We start from the raw sequence: 16,291 nt of genomic DNA on the forward strand, positions 1-16,291 counted from the left end.
GAGAGAGAGAGAGAGAGAGAGAGAGAGAGAGAGAGAGAGAGAGAGAGAGAGAGAGCATGCCCAATATTTTCAACCAAAAGTTGTCAGTCATTCTGATGGGTGAATTTGGGTCAGAAGATCACCACCCTACAAATCACATTGCCAGAAGGATGGAGCGTCAACTGGCCAATCAGATGCTACTCCTGGAGCTGAGAGCAGTTAATCCCAGTCTTTTGTTCCTGTGAGGGGAGGGCACTTCTGAGGAAATCCAGCTGTCTGGAGTGAGAAGAGGAGACTGGACAGGTGAAGCCGAGTCCTTGCCCACCTAGTAGCTTCAAACTTCAGCACCTTCCCAGGGCTTTAGGTGGAGTAACTATGGCCTTACTGGGGAGGCACTGCAGCAGGGACCTGGGCAGAAAGGAGCTGGGCTAAACTAAAGCCTGGGGTGGGGAAAAGGAGAGGAAGGTGGGAGGAATGTGTACGAGGCTAAGAATAATCTGGGGCTTGCAGGGCCTGGAGAGCTGGGAGCGAGGGAGACATTTAGAAGACCCAGAATGAGGACCAGGGACAAGTAGCAGGTTTGGAAGAGATCCTGAGGCCAATTACGATGATGGTGTGAGGGGTGTGGAAGCCACCCAGGAGTCAGGTGTACCCCAGACCAACCATCACTGAAATCACCAGACCAGACTTATCTGTCACAAAATCAACCCATCAATGATAGAAGAACGTGATGATAGAATGTTATGTTTGGATCCCTTTACTGAGGTTGTTTCCAATGACCCAGGAACATTCTATCATTGTGTCCATGCCACAGATGAGGGAACAAAGGCTTGGGTGTGAGCTGAGATTTCTTCTTATAATGACTTCAATCAGATTGTAGGCATTAGGCCAACGCTGAAGTCTTATTTTAACTCAACTATCTCTTTCAGGGCCCTATTTCAGATCCAAATGCAGGCATATTTGTAGGTATTAGGAACTGGGGCTTCAATATATTAATTAGGAGTGGGAGAGGGACATAAACCAGCTTCCCCCCAAAATACATACAGATGCAATACAATCTTTGAGAATCCTAATGACAATTTTGTAAAAATAGAAAAACTCATCCTAAATTTTATTTGGAATTTTAGGGAACTCCAAATAGCCCAAACTGTCTTGAAACAGCAGAACAAAGTTGGATTTTCTGATTTCAAAATTTAAAATATCCAGGTATGGTGATGCACACCTGTAATCTCAGTGCTTAGGTGACTGAAACAGGAGGATTGTCATAAATTTAAGCCCAGCCTGAGCTAAATAGTGAGTCAAGATTAGCCTGAACTATGTAGTAAGGCCCTGTCTCAAAAAAAAAACAAAACAAACAAACAAAAAAAAACCAGACAAAATGTCAAAACTTGGTCAGGCCTGCTGTCATTCACCTTCAATTCTAACACTGAAGAGGGTGAGGCAAGGAGGATCATCACAAGTTTAGGGTCAAGGGCTGGCTAGATAGCTCAGTGGGGTTTGATTCCCAGTGTGCTGTGCAGGCCCCACCCCCAGGGCGCACTGATACAGCTGAGACTGGGCATGCTGGCAAAGTGCCTGTAATCCCAGCCTTTGGGGGGCTGAAAACAGGAGGATCGCTATGAGTCTGATCTGTGCAGTGAGACCCTATAGGCCCTGTACTAAAATACATTTAAAAACAAAATAAAACAAACAAGACCAAACAAACAAGTTTGAGGTCAGATTGAGCTACAAAGAGGAGGTCAGGATAAGCCTGAACTACATGGCAAGACCCTGTCTCAAAAAAAAAAAAAAAAAAAAAAAGACATAGGACTCAATTGTTGTAAATAGTCTGTGTTTATTTGTAAGAGATAAATGCCGAAAGATTTGATAACTGAGAAAGAGATTGGAGAGACCTAGGTTCAAATTCTCACGGGTAACCCTTTGGAAATTTACCCAGGTTCTACCAGTTTGTCTATAAAGTAACAGAGCTGTCCAAATGGTTCCACATCGCCACCTCTTGGTTTACAGAAACTGCCTAGGGAAGCTCGAGGCAGTAATCTAGGGTTCTGAACGCGTGGTTGAAGCCAGGGCGGCCATATTAACTACTGGAGTTGGGCGGGATTATGAGCCCGCGGTGTTAGTCAGTTAGGACAAACCGACTTCCGGTCACCATCTTGAGTGACAGCAAAGGCGGAGCTCCAAGTGACATGTTCATTAAGGGCAGGGCTTCCAGGGCGCCAGTCCGGCAGCGACCTCACACCGCCCACCGCCGACGCGGGCCTGCAGCCTTAGCCCCGCCCCCGGCCCTGGGCTCCACCTCCCGGCCCCACTTCCGCCGGCGAGCGAGCCTTCAGAGGCGTCGCTGCCGTAAGCCGGGCGGGAGGTTTGCCGCATCACGGAAGATGGCGGCTGCGACGGTGGACGGGGCGGCCGGAGTCTCGAGCACCGCGGCGGCGGCCTCGGGCGCGGTCCTGCAGGCGGCAGCCGGGATGTACGAGCAACTCAAGGGCGAGTGGAACCGTAAAAGCCCCAATCTTAGCAAATGCGGGGAAGAACTGGGTCGCCTCAAGGTAGGAGTCGACGGGCCGTGGGAGCCGGGGGCTGCGGGGGGCGTCGAGGACGCTGATCCTAGCCGGGTTGTGCAGTCCTCGGTGTCCACCTGCCCAAGGCGGACCGGAAGGTCCGGAGATTGGGAATAGTTGTGGCGGAAGCTTGGAGGGGGCAAGAAATAAGAGGGGCTGGGACGAAGTGAAAGCATCTCCACAGGGTAGGAGACAGGGAGGGACGGAAAGGCTAGTTATGGCAGAGTCGAGAGAGGAGGTAAAACTGGTGCTCACAGGCCTTTCTGATTGTAGAGGCAAAGTGGGGGTATCGCTGTTGTTGTCTGTTAATTAAGGGTTCTAGCTAAGACCAAGTGGGAAATGAGGGCGCAGCTATAGAAGGCAAGAGGCTGAGATGTGAGGGTGTGTAGGGAATGTGTACTTAGGACCAGGCCAAGTTAGGGTTTGAGAGAGCTGGAGTTTAAGGGTGCATCTGCATGTGGAAGGGGCCCAACAAAGTTGTTGGGCAGGACTGAATTTGGAAAAAGTGCTATTTTGGGGTTCAGGTCCCTTCAGATCAAGTGTGTTTGGGAGACTGTAAATACACTGTAGTAGGCTGAACATAGTTGCTGAGTCTATTAAAAAATGATACTTGGTCTGGGGAGATTAGTGCCTCACCTTTCCCGGAGTAGATCCTGGAGTAGTCCAGCTGTTCCTTCCCAAATGATGTGGAGATCTGCTAAGAACTGACTCCTCTGTAATTGTACTGAGTCAGGCATGGTCTCTTGTGTTTTCCCAGTGGAGCTATTCATACTTGGAGTGTGAGGTGATCCTAAGAGAGCAACATGCTGGGTGCACTATTCTGAGTATTTTGTGAGATCTGCCTTTTTTTGGGTGGGTGGTAACAGGAATCAAGACCTCGTACTTGCCAGGTAGGCACTGTGCCCGTGAGCTAAATCCCAAGCCCCTTTTTTTGTCTTCTTGAGACAGGGTCTGTCTGTGCAGTTCAGGCTGGCCTTGAGCTCACTGTGTAACCCAGGTTGGTCTCAAACTTGGACTAACAGTCCTCCTGCCTGGGCCTCCTGAGTGCTAGGATGTCAGGTATGTGCCACTGAACCTGACTTAAGGACTGATTAGAATTCATAACAGATTTGTAAGTCAGGGATGGTGATTAGCTCCAGTTTTCAGGTGGGAAAACCAGAGGCCAGAGAAAGTAGGTAAGCTGTATTTGAAGTCCCATTTTCTTTCCTTCTTCCCCTTCCTGCCCTCTCATTAGCTGGTTCTGCTGGAGCTCAACTTCCTGCCAACCACAGGGACCAAGCTGACCAAACAACAGCTCATACTGGCCCGTGAGTGTCACTGGGGTTTGAGTGGGGCAGTCAGTGGTTTGGAGTTTGTACAGTAATGACAGCACTGTTGGTCAGGGGAGAGACTCTTGTTACCTCCTGAGAGCCTACTGTGTCGCCCACAGGTGACATTCTGGAGATCGGCGCCCAGTGGAGCATCCTACGCAAGGACATCCCCTCCTTCGAACGCTACATGGCCCAGCTCAAATGTTACTACTTTGACTACAAGTGAGGATGAGCCCTGACCTCAATGGGGAGAGCAAGTGGTTACTTCAAAATTCTTTTACCTCTAGTGCTCTGGCCACACACATCACCTTCCTTCTGGGAATCCTTGCACCTATGATTGTCTATGTCCTTAGAGACTGTGGGGTCAGGGAGTTGGCTTGGAGATCCTGAGCCTGGAGTTACGTGATCCAGTTCCTGTAGTTTTTCAGTGTACCACCTCCCCTTACTGTGCCCACACTCCATCCCCTCTTCCTGGTATTGCCACCATCCCCTGACCTCCAATTGTGTTCCCTCTGATTAATGTCCTGTGGCAGCCAGCAGTATCTTTATGACATTTTTTTCTTTGTGGTGCTGGACAGATCAAACCCAGGGCCTCCCACATGCTAGGCAAGCAGCCTGTCACTGAGCTAAGCACTACCCCAGGCTCCAACGCTACAATTTGACCTTCTTGATCCTCTGCTCAGCATCTGTCGTGAGTCTTAGTAGCACAGGCTGGAGACCGAGTTCTTGCCAGGGGGTTCCAATGGTGGCCTGCGCTGACTTGCCAGTTCCTGCTTCATCCCTTTACCTGTCTCTCCCACTGAACTATGAATTTCCTAAAGACGGAGCCTGGAGTTCTCTTAGTACTGTGTCCTCAACACTGCCTTCCTCAGGGTCAGGCCAAAAGTGGGAACTCACTGGATGTATGTGGAATGTAAAACTGAATGATAGGTGGGACGGTGACACAGGCCTGTCATCCCAGTGCTTAGGAGGCTGAGGCAGGAGGATCATTATGAGCTTGAGGCCAGTCTGAATTACATAGTGAGACCCTGTCTGAAAAAACAAAGCAAGATGATGACAAAAACTGACACTGACACTGCTTAGAGTAATTTTAAGAATTTGCAGCCAGAGAGATAGGTTTGAGATATCTTGCCACTTAATGATTATGTGGCCTTTACCTAAGTCTTATTTCCTTCTCAAAGTGGATTGATGATTGTTAATATAATCATGGTCAGCACTTATGCAGTGTTTATTTGTGTCTTATCCCTTTACTTGGGTCAAGTTGCTTAATTCACTTTACTCATTTAACTCATCTCTATGAGATGGATACTATGGGTCCATCAACCCATTTTACATTTGGGAAAATTGAGGCTGAGTCACTTGACTGAAGCAGGTCATTTGGTTGGATTGCTGACTTTTAAGTGATTTCCTTGTGTTCTATGGGCCTCAGTTTCTTCATCTGAAAACCCAAGATCCTGTATACCTTCAAGGGGACAACTGAGTCCCTGGCTCCTGGGTTCGGGTACCTAGTGGGTCTTTAAGCCCTCCTTACCTTGGTTCCCCTCCCTGGTCCACAGGGAGCAGCTCCCTGAGTCGGCCTACATGCACCAGCTCTTGGGCCTCAACCTCCTCTTCCTGCTGTCCCAGAACCGCGTGGCTGAGTTCCACACGGAGTTGGAGCGTCTGCCTGCCAAGGATATCCAGACCAATGTCTACATCAAGCACCCTGTGTCCCTTGAACAAGTGAGGCTGGGAAGCGGGGAGGGAGGGCCTGGGACAGACATTAGAGAGGATTTTCTGGAGTACCAGGGTTTACCATGCCAAACTCATAGACTCATTTGTTTGTGCACCTAACAAATACTGAACCCCAGCTGTGTGCCAGGTATTATGGTGGGTCTCAGACTACAGAGTCCAGCAAAATGTTTGCTTCTAGTGGAGATGGCAGCAAGGTACAATAGACAGTAAACTAATCTTGTCATCTGTCTGATGTTAAGGCTATGGAGAAAATTAATGCAAGAGGTATGGATTGGGAACAAGGAGTGAAATTTTATATGATGATCAAGGAAGGGTTCACTGAAAAGGTGATGTAGAGGAAGACTTGAAAGGACTGAGAGGTGGACCGTGTGGAAATCCAGGCAGTGCATAGTGCTGTGTGAAAGGCAGCAGAGAAGATACAATGTTTGTGGGACCCGGCCAGCCAAGTAGCTCAGCAGATTAAAGCATCTGCAGGCAGGCGCAGGGTGTTCAATCCCTGGCCCTGCTGTGCCAGCCTCAGCCCTGGGGTGCACTGAGACAGCGATTCAGACTGGGTGTGGTAGCGCAAGCCCATAATCCCAGCACTTGAGAGGCTGTAAACAGGAGAATCACTGAGTCCAATTTTGTAGTGAGACCCTGAACACCCTGTAGACCCCTAAAATACAGAGAAAAAAAAATGTTTGTAGGGCAAGGTGTGTGAGGCTAGGGAGAGTCTTAGGAGCTGGGGTTAGGAACTTGCTTCTTGACTGAGGTCTGGGGAGGGTTTGTCTGTGAGAAGGGATGGCATGGAGGGCAGGGGGGGCAGGCAGTAGAGTTTGGGTAGTTGAGTAGATGGGACCTGGGCTCAGTCTAGCTGTGTCCTATAATTGGAGAGGAGATGAAGTAATTAGATATGAGGCCAGGGCAGGCTGGGAGAGTGAATGAGAGAGAGAGAGAGAGAGTGTGTGTGTGTGTGTAAGCAAGCAGCAAGCCAGAGAAGGAGCACAATCTTCTGGGACATGGATGGCCATGTGGCCAGGGTGTTCTGCCAACACAGGGATTATGGGTGCACCAGGAATGCAGGCAGGCCCCTCTTCACCCTCTTCATCCTTGGCCTCTACAGTACCTGATGGAGGGCAGCTACAACAAGGTGTTCCTGGCCAAGGGGAACATCCCTGCTGAGAGCTATACCTTTTTCATCGACATCCTGCTGGACACTATCAGGTGTGTGTGGGCCTCAGTCCTTGGTATTCAAAGAGCTTGGACCCTGGCATTGCACAGCTGAATTCGAATCCTGCTCTGGCCACTGGCAATCTGGGTGTTTGCTATTCTGGCTCCCCTCTCCTGTGAGCCAGAGCTGCTTGTGTCATGGTGGACACTAGACCTCCACTTGTTCCAGGTTATTTCTATGTGGGGCCACAGATGTCAGGCTGAGCCTGTGTGTGGTACCCAGATAGCTCCTCAGGGGGCTGTGCTACCTCTGTGAGAAGTGCACCAGCCCTTCTTTTTTTTTAGAAAATGACCTTTTTGTGTGTGTGTGGTACCTGGGATTGAACTCAGGACCCTGCGCTTGCCAGGCAAGCGCTTATTCTACTGAGCTATCTCCTTGGCCTGCTCCAGCCCTTCTGTAGGCCAGGGATGCGCCCATGAGTCACATGCCTTGACCTCAGCGCACTTCACCAGTGCAGTGCGTATTCCCTTCCCTAGAAGGGGGTCACTGTGCCTGCCGGCTCCTTTGGTTGCTGTGTGCACAGATGATCAGATGTGAGCGAGTGGGCATGACATATAAGTCCCTTGGGGTGTAGAAGGGTATTATTACTGTGGTGACAGAGTTGATACACTTGGGCAGAGCAGCAGATTGAAGTGTGTCTCCATTCTTTGGGTGACAAAGGCAAGCTCACAGATCTAGGGATGAGCAGCAGCAGCCTTGTGGGTTTAAAATGGGTTTGTTGGGGCCAGGGAGGTGGCTCAGTAGAATAAGCGTTTGCCTGGCAAGCACAAGGGCCTGAGTTCAACCCCTGGTTCCGCAAAAAAAATAAAATAAAATGGGTTTGTTGCTGTTTTTGTTTGAAACTGGAGATTGCTCCTAGGGCAGGAGTGATGAACCTGTTAGAGCTTTCAGTGATACAAACCAGCCGTCTGTGGCATGCATGCCGTAGGTTCGCCCCCACTGTGCTGGGGTATTCACACTGAGCGGCATCTCTAACACCTTCCATCCCCCATTATGTTTTATTTTAAGAGAAAGTCCTACTAAGTTGCCTGTACTGGGCTTGAACTTGTGATCTTTCTGCCTCAGTCTTCTACAGTGCTGAGATTATAGGTGTGCACTCTTACTCCTAGCACACCATTTGTTCTTTTTTTTTGAGAGAGAGGGACTTGCTGTGTAGGGCAGGCTGGCTTGTGCAGTCTTCCCATTTCCTCCTCCTGAGTGGTGGGAATTACAGATGAGGACTATTGTGTCCTCATCTGCCTTTGGGTGACAAAGGCAAGCTCACAGATCTAGGAATGATGACCGGGCTGGTGTAGGGGGTGTTGTTTTTTTGGTACCAGGGATCGAACTCAGGACCTTGCACTTGCCAGGCAGGTGCTTATACCACTGAGCTGTCTCCCCGGCCCAGGTGTTTTGGGTACCGGGGATGAACCCTGTGCAAGTGCTCTACCACTGAGCTACAACCCCAAACTTTGTTTGTTTTTTAAAATATCTTAACTCTCCCAAACTGGGCCTGAGAGATGTGATGTGTCAGCAGCAAGTGTATTCATATCTGCCACTGTTTTGTTCATATCTTGCTGTTTTGTACTTCAGTGCTGTTCATGGGTTTTGATGGATACAAGGGCCCCACAGTGTGCAGCATCCTTGCGATCCAGATCTTCTGTGAAGAGGTCCCCTTATAGGAATCTGAAGTTGGGTTTCAGAGAGCCTAAGTGCTGTTGCTAGGAGGAGAATGCAGAGTTGGGGTCCGTTATTTGGTTCCATAGTTCTAAGAGCCAGAGCAATCTAGATGCGGATGCCTGTGGCAGTTGCCTGGTTTTTGAGTCTCTTGTGAATTCCCTGAGCCTTCAAAGGAGGTGGTAACATTCCATCCACTAATGCTAAAGGGTCAGAGATGACACCTGTCAGGCTTGGGAGGACAGGACCTGGGGGTTGACTGTGCTTGGTAATGAGAACCTTTTTATCTTCCCACAGGGATGAGATTGCTGGGTGCATTGAGAAGGCCTATGAAAAAATCCTTTTTACTGAAGCCACCCGGATTCTCTTCTTCAACACACCCAAAAAGATGACAGACTACGCCAAGAAGGTGGCTGGAGTGCTGGGCCAGGGGCCATGGAGCCCTGGGATATGCTATCTAATGGCAGTGTTAGAGAATAGGGGGTAGCCTAGAGGGACACTAGAAGAAACAAGCATCCTAGGATTGAATGCAGCTGTGTAGGCTGGGTGGTGGTGCACACCTATAATCCCAGCACTTGGGAGGCTGAGGCAGGAAAATTGTTACGAGTTTGAGACCAGCCTGGATTACAAAGTGAGTTCAAAGCCAGCCTGAACTGCATAGGGAGACCCTGTCTCAGCTGTGTGACCTTAAAGAAATTGCCTCTGAGCTTCAGTTTTCTCCATAGAATGGTGCCAGAGCTGACACATAGAATGAATTTAGCCTGGCACCTGCTAGAGGCAGGGCTCTGCATGTTGGCTTTTGCCCTTATTAAAAGTTTTTAGTTTGCTGGGGCACTTGAGCAGTAGTAGTGCCTCTGGAGACGCCGGCTAGCTCTTGTGCTGAACCTGGTGAGCTCCTCTTCACGAGGCAGGTGTGGGGTGAAAGGGAGTCTGAGTGGTAGTGACACTTTTTGGTGCTGTAGAGGTTTTGACTCACCACATCCTCACAGCATGACCAACATGGAGAAACTGAAGCACAGAGAGTGAAGTTTGGGGGCCGGGGAGATGGCTCTGTGGAATAAGTGTTTCCCTAGCAAGCGCAAGGGCCCAAGTTCAATCCCCGGTTCCGCCAAAAAAAGAAAAAAAAAGAGTGAAGTTTGTGTCTGGAGTTGTGTGGGTAGATGGAGTTGAGAAAAAGATGCCATAGGCGGCTGGTGACAATTCCCTGAGGTGGCGAGGCAGCCCTTGGAAGCACCCTACTCATCTCTGATCCCTTTCTTCCTGCAGCGAGGGTGGGTCCTAGGGCCCAACAACTATTACAGTTTTGCCAGCCAGCAGCAGAAACCAGAAGATACCACCATCCCCTCCACGGAATTGGCCAAACAGGTCATCGAGTATGCCCGGCAGTTGGAGATGATTGTCTGAGCCCACTGGGCCCTGGGGGTGGGCAGGGTGTGGTTATTTAAAAACAATTACAGGGCTGGGTGTCCTCCAATAAAGGTGGAGATTGACATTTGGTCTCCTAGGCCCTTGTCTCCCCAGTCAGGATGGTGAGTGGGCCCCTTGGGGGTTGGAGATAACTCTCCAGTCAGCCTCTACCCAATGGCCATTGCTTGAGATTGCAAACACATACCTAGTGGTCCTGTGATCTACAGGGGAATACAGGTCCCAGGTAGAGGGCCAGCTGTGAGCGCATGGGAATGCTGGAGCAGGGCACCAGTTCTTTTCAGCAAGGGGTAGTGTCCCAATTTTTTAAATGTTAAAAATGGATTAAATAATTTTTCAAATGACATGTGAAATGGAATCTCTGTGGGCTACCAGCATGATCCTTCTGAACAAAAGGTGTAGGCTGGGGCTTGGACCCCCCTCCCTGAAACCTCTGCCTTACCCCACTTCAACCTACAGCAACTGATGGCCATCTGCAGTGGATAATTTATTGGTGTGGCAGGGAAGGAAGAGGTGGTTGAGCAGGCTGCACTCAGTCAGAATGGGTGGCCTGCAAGTCATAGTGCTGCAGCCCAGCTACAAGGGAGCCAGCCAGCTTGATGGTGGTGACCCAAGGTGGCTCACTCAGGTGGTTGGTAGTTGTGCTCAACCTGAGAGGAGACAAGAAACAGCAGTCTGTGACCAGGCCTTTACCTCTAGAGCTTTCCCCATCTAATTAAGGAAGCTCCTGGTGACTGTCTGGCTATCCCAAAGACAGCTTTGGGCAGACCTATGTGTAGTAGTGTGGGGAAGGGCTGATGGTGTGCCAGCTGAGGCCCTAAGCAGCCCAGGGCAGAATCGGATCTGGAGCCAGGGTATCTTCTAGAACCAGGCTCAGATTCAGAGATACAGTGTGGGGGTAGAAGAACTAGGGCATGCAGTGTACTCTCTAGATCTGGAGAATCAAGTAGATTTTGCAGCACAAGGGCTGAGGTATCAGTTCTTTAGTGGTCAAAGCCATAGGCCCAAGAATGAGAAATTACCAAAGGCCTGAGGAGGCTGCCCTGGGATTCTCTCTGAGTCCAAGATAGCTGGAGCCCTACGCTGATCCCCTTTGGGTTCCTGGAAGACCATTTCCCATGCTTAACAGTATGAGACATGGCCCCTCTGTGTCCACAGGTCAAGGCGGTGAATAGGTTAGGCCAGATGGGTCCAGCATCTCATGGTTCCAGAATAACAAGAGGACCAATGTGTGAGGGTCTGAATACCAAGGGGCTAGGCCAAGGTATGCCCTACCACATTTATGGGAGGTCCAGGCTCCCAGGTGGTGCTCAAGGCATGGAGCTCAGCTAGGTGTGAAGTGCAGTTAAAGAGGGTCAGGGTTCATCCTAGGCTGAGGACTGAAAATGGTTCAGGACTACCGGCCATGCCCTCCTTCCCACTTCCTGACCTCCCCTCACCAGGCCGACACGTTGCTTGGCAGGCGGCGATGGTGCGGCTGGTGGCGGCAGTAACACTTGCAGGGACAAGAATTAAGCACCTGGAAGGGTGGCCAGTGGGGCACAGCACTGGTATTAGCTACCCCAGCCAGAGCGGCCCCTCTGTCAGTGACAGCTGTAGTCTTTGCTCGGGGACCAGTTCCAGGCGTGCGGTCTTCACGGGTCGCCCCTCGAGCGATGCGAGAACGCTTATTCCTGCGCGTGCGAGTCTTAGTGGGTGTGGGCGCAAGTGCGAGTGTAGGCGCAGGGGGCAATGGCTCATTGGTGGCCGCGGCAGGAACTGGGGATGGGGACGGGGAAGGGAATGGGGCTGTGGCTGGGGGTAGGGGTGGGGCTGAGGGCAGAGGTGGGGCCACTGCCGGCTCTGGGACCAGTGCCAGGGCTTGATCAGCTGCCAAGGTAGGAACTAAAGGAGGAGTTGGGGCAAGAACTACAGTTGACTCCCAGGGGCTGGGGCCAGGGCTGGGGCCGGGGACAGGGACAGGGACAGGGACAGGGACAGGGAGCGGAGTGGGCGGTCGGGCCACTGCCATAGGCATCTGTTGAGACGCAGGCTGCTGCAATGTGGGTGGAGGCACCGGCGGTGGCGAGGTGGTTGGTGGCCTGGGCGGTGGCGGTAGTGCGGGTGGTGATGGTGGCGGCGGCGGTGGCGGCGGCGGCGGCGGTGGCGGCGGCGGTGGTGACTGCTGCTGACTAGGAGGCGTGGGACGCACGGCCTCGCCTTTGGGGGGCGCCGGAAAGATGAACATAGGCGGCGCCAGCAGAGGAGGAGTGGGCCTCCGGGGCCCGGGAGCAGGATGCTTCAGCCCTCGCAGGGGAGGAGGGGAGCCCCAGGGCCCCGAGAGTGTGGCTGTACGCCGTCTGGGCGCCCCGACGCCTCCGCCAGCCCCGTTGAAGCGGAAGTGTCGTTCAGGGCCTTCGGGGGGACTCACCCAGTCAAATTTGGGTTTCGAGCCAGGAAAAGTGGTGTAGGCTGGCGGTGGTAGGGCCCGTGTGTGGGACTCGGGCCCGGAGGGGGGACCAGAACACCCTTCACTGTCTCCTTCACCGCCCTCGCTTTCCTGTGCCCCACGAAGGACCTCTCCTGGGGGTCGAGGGGCTCCAGGCGCCAGGGATCCCTGCTTCAGGACCTGAGCATAGGAGATGGCGCCCGAGGTGGCGAAGAGTCCCCCGCCTCTGCCACCCCCGAGGGAGGCTTTGGCTTTTAAAGGACCTGAGGCTGTCGCAGGGGACAAAGGGGTCCCCGACTTGAAGGTGACTTTACACAGAAGGCTCAGGCTGGACTCGGAAGCGGCAGATCGGGCCATTTCGCCTTCGCCCGCCTGGGGAGGCGCCCCCTCGCGGGCCCCGCTGGCCCTCTGGCTCTCGGTGCCGAACTTGGCCTGGCTGTCAGTGGGGCCGGTGGCGGAGGTTGCCAGGGCTGGAGTAATGCCGCGACTCGGGGGCTGCCGCTCGGAAGGTGGCAGCGGTGGCGGTTTCCGAGGCTCCAGGGGCGTCAGAGCTGGGACTGGGGCCCCCGGAGTGAGGTCCTTTTCAGTTAGTTGCCTGGGTAGCGGCGGCAGCGGGCGGAGGCTCGGAGGGTCGCCCTGGCCGCGGTGGCTTGCCTCCAGCAGGCCTCGGATCCGAGGCACCGCAGCGCCCGTGGGCTTTCGCCACTTAGACGGCACGGGCAGCAGGGACCCCACGGGGGGCGGGGACGTTGTGGAGACGGCGGCTGCAGCCGCCTCCTCTGGAGGGGGCGTCACTGAAGAGGGCAGTTCTAAGGTCAGGGGCAGGGACGCAGCTGAGGCTTGGGACTCTGGGGGTACCAGGAATCCCGGGGGCGCGGAGCTGCCAGGGAACCAGACACCCAGCCCTCGAGCCAGGCGCGTGGCCGGGGAGGAGGGAGTCACCTCGGGCTGCACCAGGGATGTCCGGCGGGAGTCGGAGGTGCGGTTTGAGGCCTGCTCTTTTTGGGAGCCTCCGCCCGCAGACGGCTCCGACTGCACGTTCCCCATTTCCTACGGAGATTGGGGACTGTGATCAGAAAAACTGCCAGTGAACCAGGGCAGCAGGGTCCCCCCTCAGGGCAGGCTGTTCTTGGACTTTCCGGTCTGCGTTGGCCCCGCCTCTGCCCTCCTACATTCACTTAGCTCCCATCCATAGTCACCTGTTCCCTGAGTCGTAACTCCTGCCTACTTTCTCACGACCCCTCATACCTGCTATTCAGATAATAGGCCCCCAATCCCTTCGTGTATTAATGCTCTATCTTGTTCCCTCGGTTTAAATCACATCTCTTACTATTTGGCCATGCCCGGGTCTCCAGTCGTCAAGACTCAGGTCTTGTGGGGCACAGTGGCTTACATCTCTAATTTCAGCACTTTGGGAGGCTGAGGCAGAAGGATTGTAAATCTGAGCCCAGCCTGGGCAACTTATCAACCTACTAAAAAAAAAAAAAAAAAAAAAAAAATTTCCAGAACCGAGGATTGAGCTCAGGCTCTTGCACTTGCCCGGGAAGCACTTATTCTACTGAGCCACCTCCCAAGCCCTTAAATGTATTTAGTACAAGGTCTCATTACACAGATTGGACTCATAGTGATCCTCCTGTTTTTAGCCTCCCAAGCGCTGGGATTACAGACGCGCTAATTTTTTTTTATAAAGCTAGAGATATAGCTCAATGCAAAGGCCCTAGGCTCAAGCCCCAGTGCCTCAAACAACAACAAAAATCTTGCCAGTCATCCAGTAGTCTTTTAGGCCACAACCAGAGGAATGGACCCCGTCCTGATTGAAGGCTGGACCCCGCCCCGATTTGCAGGAAGTGGGCTCTCATCCCTGCCCTCCTCTCCCCCTGTCTGTTCCCTCCCCCTATTTAATAAGGATTGTACCAAGTATGCTGATTGTGCTAATCCCTCAGTGCTCAGTTCTGGGCCTCCACTCACCCACCCTCTCTGTCGATCATTTGGATCCCACCCTCTTCCCAGGCAGCGGCAGGTTCTCAAGCCTCACGCCTCGAATCTTCCCATTCCTTTCTCTACACTCAGGCTCTAGCCCTTTCCTCGAACTCCGCCTCAGCTCCTTCACCCAGAAGACTTCACTGACTCCTCCAGTCGACCCAAGTTCAGATCGCAGCCCCCTGGGCCCAGGATAGGGCGGGGAACGGCCGGAGCAGAAAATAACGGAAAAGAACGGGGATGGGGTGAAGCTACGCGGGCGAGACAGCCCCAGCGGACCCCGAGGTCTAGGCCCCGCCCCCTGGCTCGAGGCCACGCCTTCTGGCCGGCTTGAGCCTAAGCCCTTTACCCGCCTGGCCTTCCTTTGAATTACTTGAATGTCTTCTTCCTAGCCCCAGGCCTTCGGGTCCCAAGCCCTACCCTTTTAGAAGATTCTGTTTAGTCCCTCATCTTCGGAATGCTCCTCCCCTCTCCGTTATTCCCACCCAAAGTCCCGCCTACAGTAAACTTGACTACTTAGCTCCTCCCTTGAGGGGGCCATTCATTTGCCCCTGACATAAGGGAATATATCGCTGAAGCTCCGCCTTTTTAGGGTTGGCTGCCTCTATCAAGTGAGACAGATTCCCTTTCCTCCGCGTGCCCTAGCCTGTCCACCGTGGACCCGCCCCTTCTTTGACGTACCCTCTTGCTCCGTGCTCTCTCAGACCCTCCGACACCGCCCACCCCTTTTCGCACTCTGCCAGGCACCCAGCCTCTCGCACCGAAAGCTCAAATCCTAGACCACCCTGTTTAGAGCCCAGAGACCAGGCCCTGTCTCTGTGTCCTCCTCGCATCCGCATCAGGGACCAATGGGGCGGAGGAATGAGAAACTGGGGGTTCTCCTCCGGATCCTGAGGAAATGGGGGTTGGGGGGGGTTACTCCTTGGAGCCGGTGCCGGGCTCTAGGACCCAGCAGCGGGCAAGCGTGCCCGTCTCGCTCTCTCCCCTCCCCCAACCGCTCCCTCCCCCCCACCCGTCCTCCAGGTTCCCCCTCCTCCCCCTTCACCCCGGCTCCCGGTGCCCGTCTCCAGCGCCGCCGGAGCCAGCGAGGGAGCTGGAGGGAGCAGGAGGAGGAGGAGGAGGAGGCCGCGTCGCCGCCGCTCGGAGCCCGGCCGGAGCCTCCCAGGCAGGTGCCGAGGGCGGCGAGGGGGCGGGGGCTGTCGGACCACAGGACCCGAAGAGGGGCGGCTGGGACCGCGCCGCCCCTGGGTGCACCCGGGCCCTTCGCAGACCTGGCCGGGAGGACTAGGGGGTGGTGGCCCCCAAACTGCGCGGCAGCCATTTGGGCTACCAGTCTCCATTTGGGGGTCCTGGACTTCCACCGAGGACGCCCCATTCACAAAATTTTGTCCTGGACCCTCGCCATTGAGGAACTTTAGGGACCACTCCTCCTGGGAGCATAGATGTGTGGGGAGCACAGGGCACCCAGAAATCCCGATGCCCCATCCCAGCTAGGCCTGATGGGGACCCCTGCCCTCTTTCCCAGCTTCACCTGTTGTCGGGGGAGGCGGGCGGACAAAGGAAGCAGCGTCACGTGACTGCTCATTCACAAAATCCCATCCCATTGAGAAAAGGGGGCTGGGGGCGCTGCGGCTGCCCCTTCCCCTCCGAAGAGCTGGGAAACCCAGCACCTTGCAGGTGGGGGAGGGGGCTAGAACTCGTTCCTTGGGTCCCTAAGATTGGGACATCAGGGTCCATACACTGGGTGGCCGTGAGGGGCTGGACGCTAATCCCGACTGTGGGGTGGAGAGCTAGATCCCCCTTGAGCTGGGGGGCAGGGTAAAGTGATTCTGAAGGGTGCTAGAGAGGGGGAATCAATGTCCCCATCTCCCCCTTGGCTTCCTTTGGCTGGGACTTGAAGGAGCAGACTTGATTTTTGTGAATGAAATGCTCCCAGGATCTCTTAGGTCGCCCATTTCTGGCTTTCTCTCTCTCTCTCTCTCTCTCTCTCTCTCTCTCTCTCTCTCTC

The 16,291-nt window shown here is 53.7% G+C and overlaps 3 protein-coding genes across 8 annotated transcripts in view; 2 read left to right on the forward strand and 1 right to left on the reverse strand.

Moving 5' to 3' along the window:
- The first annotated feature begins 2,128 nt into the window (after positions 1-2,128).
- On the forward strand, positions 2,129-9,942 carry Psmd8 (proteasome 26S subunit, non-ATPase 8). Its single transcript, XM_004636774.3, has 7 exons — positions 2,129-2,528; positions 3,775-3,847; positions 3,970-4,072; positions 5,407-5,572; positions 6,687-6,787; positions 8,748-8,859; positions 9,717-9,942. Exons 1-7 carry the CDS (start codon positions 2,166-2,168, stop codon positions 9,852-9,854), a joined length of 1,056 nt encoding a protein of 351 aa, XP_004636831.1. The 5' UTR covers positions 2,129-2,165; the 3' UTR covers positions 9,855-9,942.
- A 436-nt stretch (positions 9,943-10,378) lies between these two features.
- Ggn (gametogenetin) lies at positions 10,379-14,514 on the reverse strand. 4 transcript variants are annotated; one of them, XM_023721563.1, is made up of 3 exons: positions 14,339-14,514; positions 11,315-13,353; positions 10,379-10,525 (listed from the first exon to the last, which is right to left on the reverse strand). In XM_023721563.1, exons 2-3 carry the CDS (start codon positions 13,348-13,350, stop codon positions 10,408-10,410), a joined length of 2,154 nt encoding a protein of 717 aa, XP_023577331.1. In that variant the 5' UTR covers positions 13,351-13,353; positions 14,339-14,514; the 3' UTR covers positions 10,379-10,407. The 4 variants fall into 4 exon arrangements, with proteins under 4 accessions (XP_023577331.1, XP_023577330.1, XP_023577329.1 ...); XM_023721562.1 differs by having other exon boundaries at positions 14,303-14,514; XM_023721561.1 differs by having other exon boundaries at positions 14,276-14,514.
- An 801-nt stretch (positions 14,515-15,315) lies between these two features.
- The window catches only part of Spred3 (sprouty related EVH1 domain containing 3), a 7,532-nt gene continuing 6,556 nt past the window's right edge, over positions 15,316-16,291 (forward strand). For 2 of the 3 annotated variants that reach the window (XM_004636776.2, XM_023721637.1), the window contains exon 1: positions 15,316-15,448. The gene's annotated coding sequence lies outside the window, so the exon portion shown is untranslated. Of the gene's footprint in view, positions 15,453-16,291 lie in introns of all 3 variants that reach the window. The other variant, XM_023721636.1, reaches the window with a different exon arrangement.

The sequence above is a fragment of the Octodon degus genome, unplaced genomic scaffold (genome assembly GCF_000260255.1).
Source record: "Octodon degus isolate 3935 unplaced genomic scaffold, OctDeg1.0 scaffold00083, whole genome shotgun sequence".
In the NCBI taxonomy this organism is placed as follows: domain Eukaryota; kingdom Metazoa; phylum Chordata; class Mammalia; order Rodentia; family Octodontidae; genus Octodon; species Octodon degus.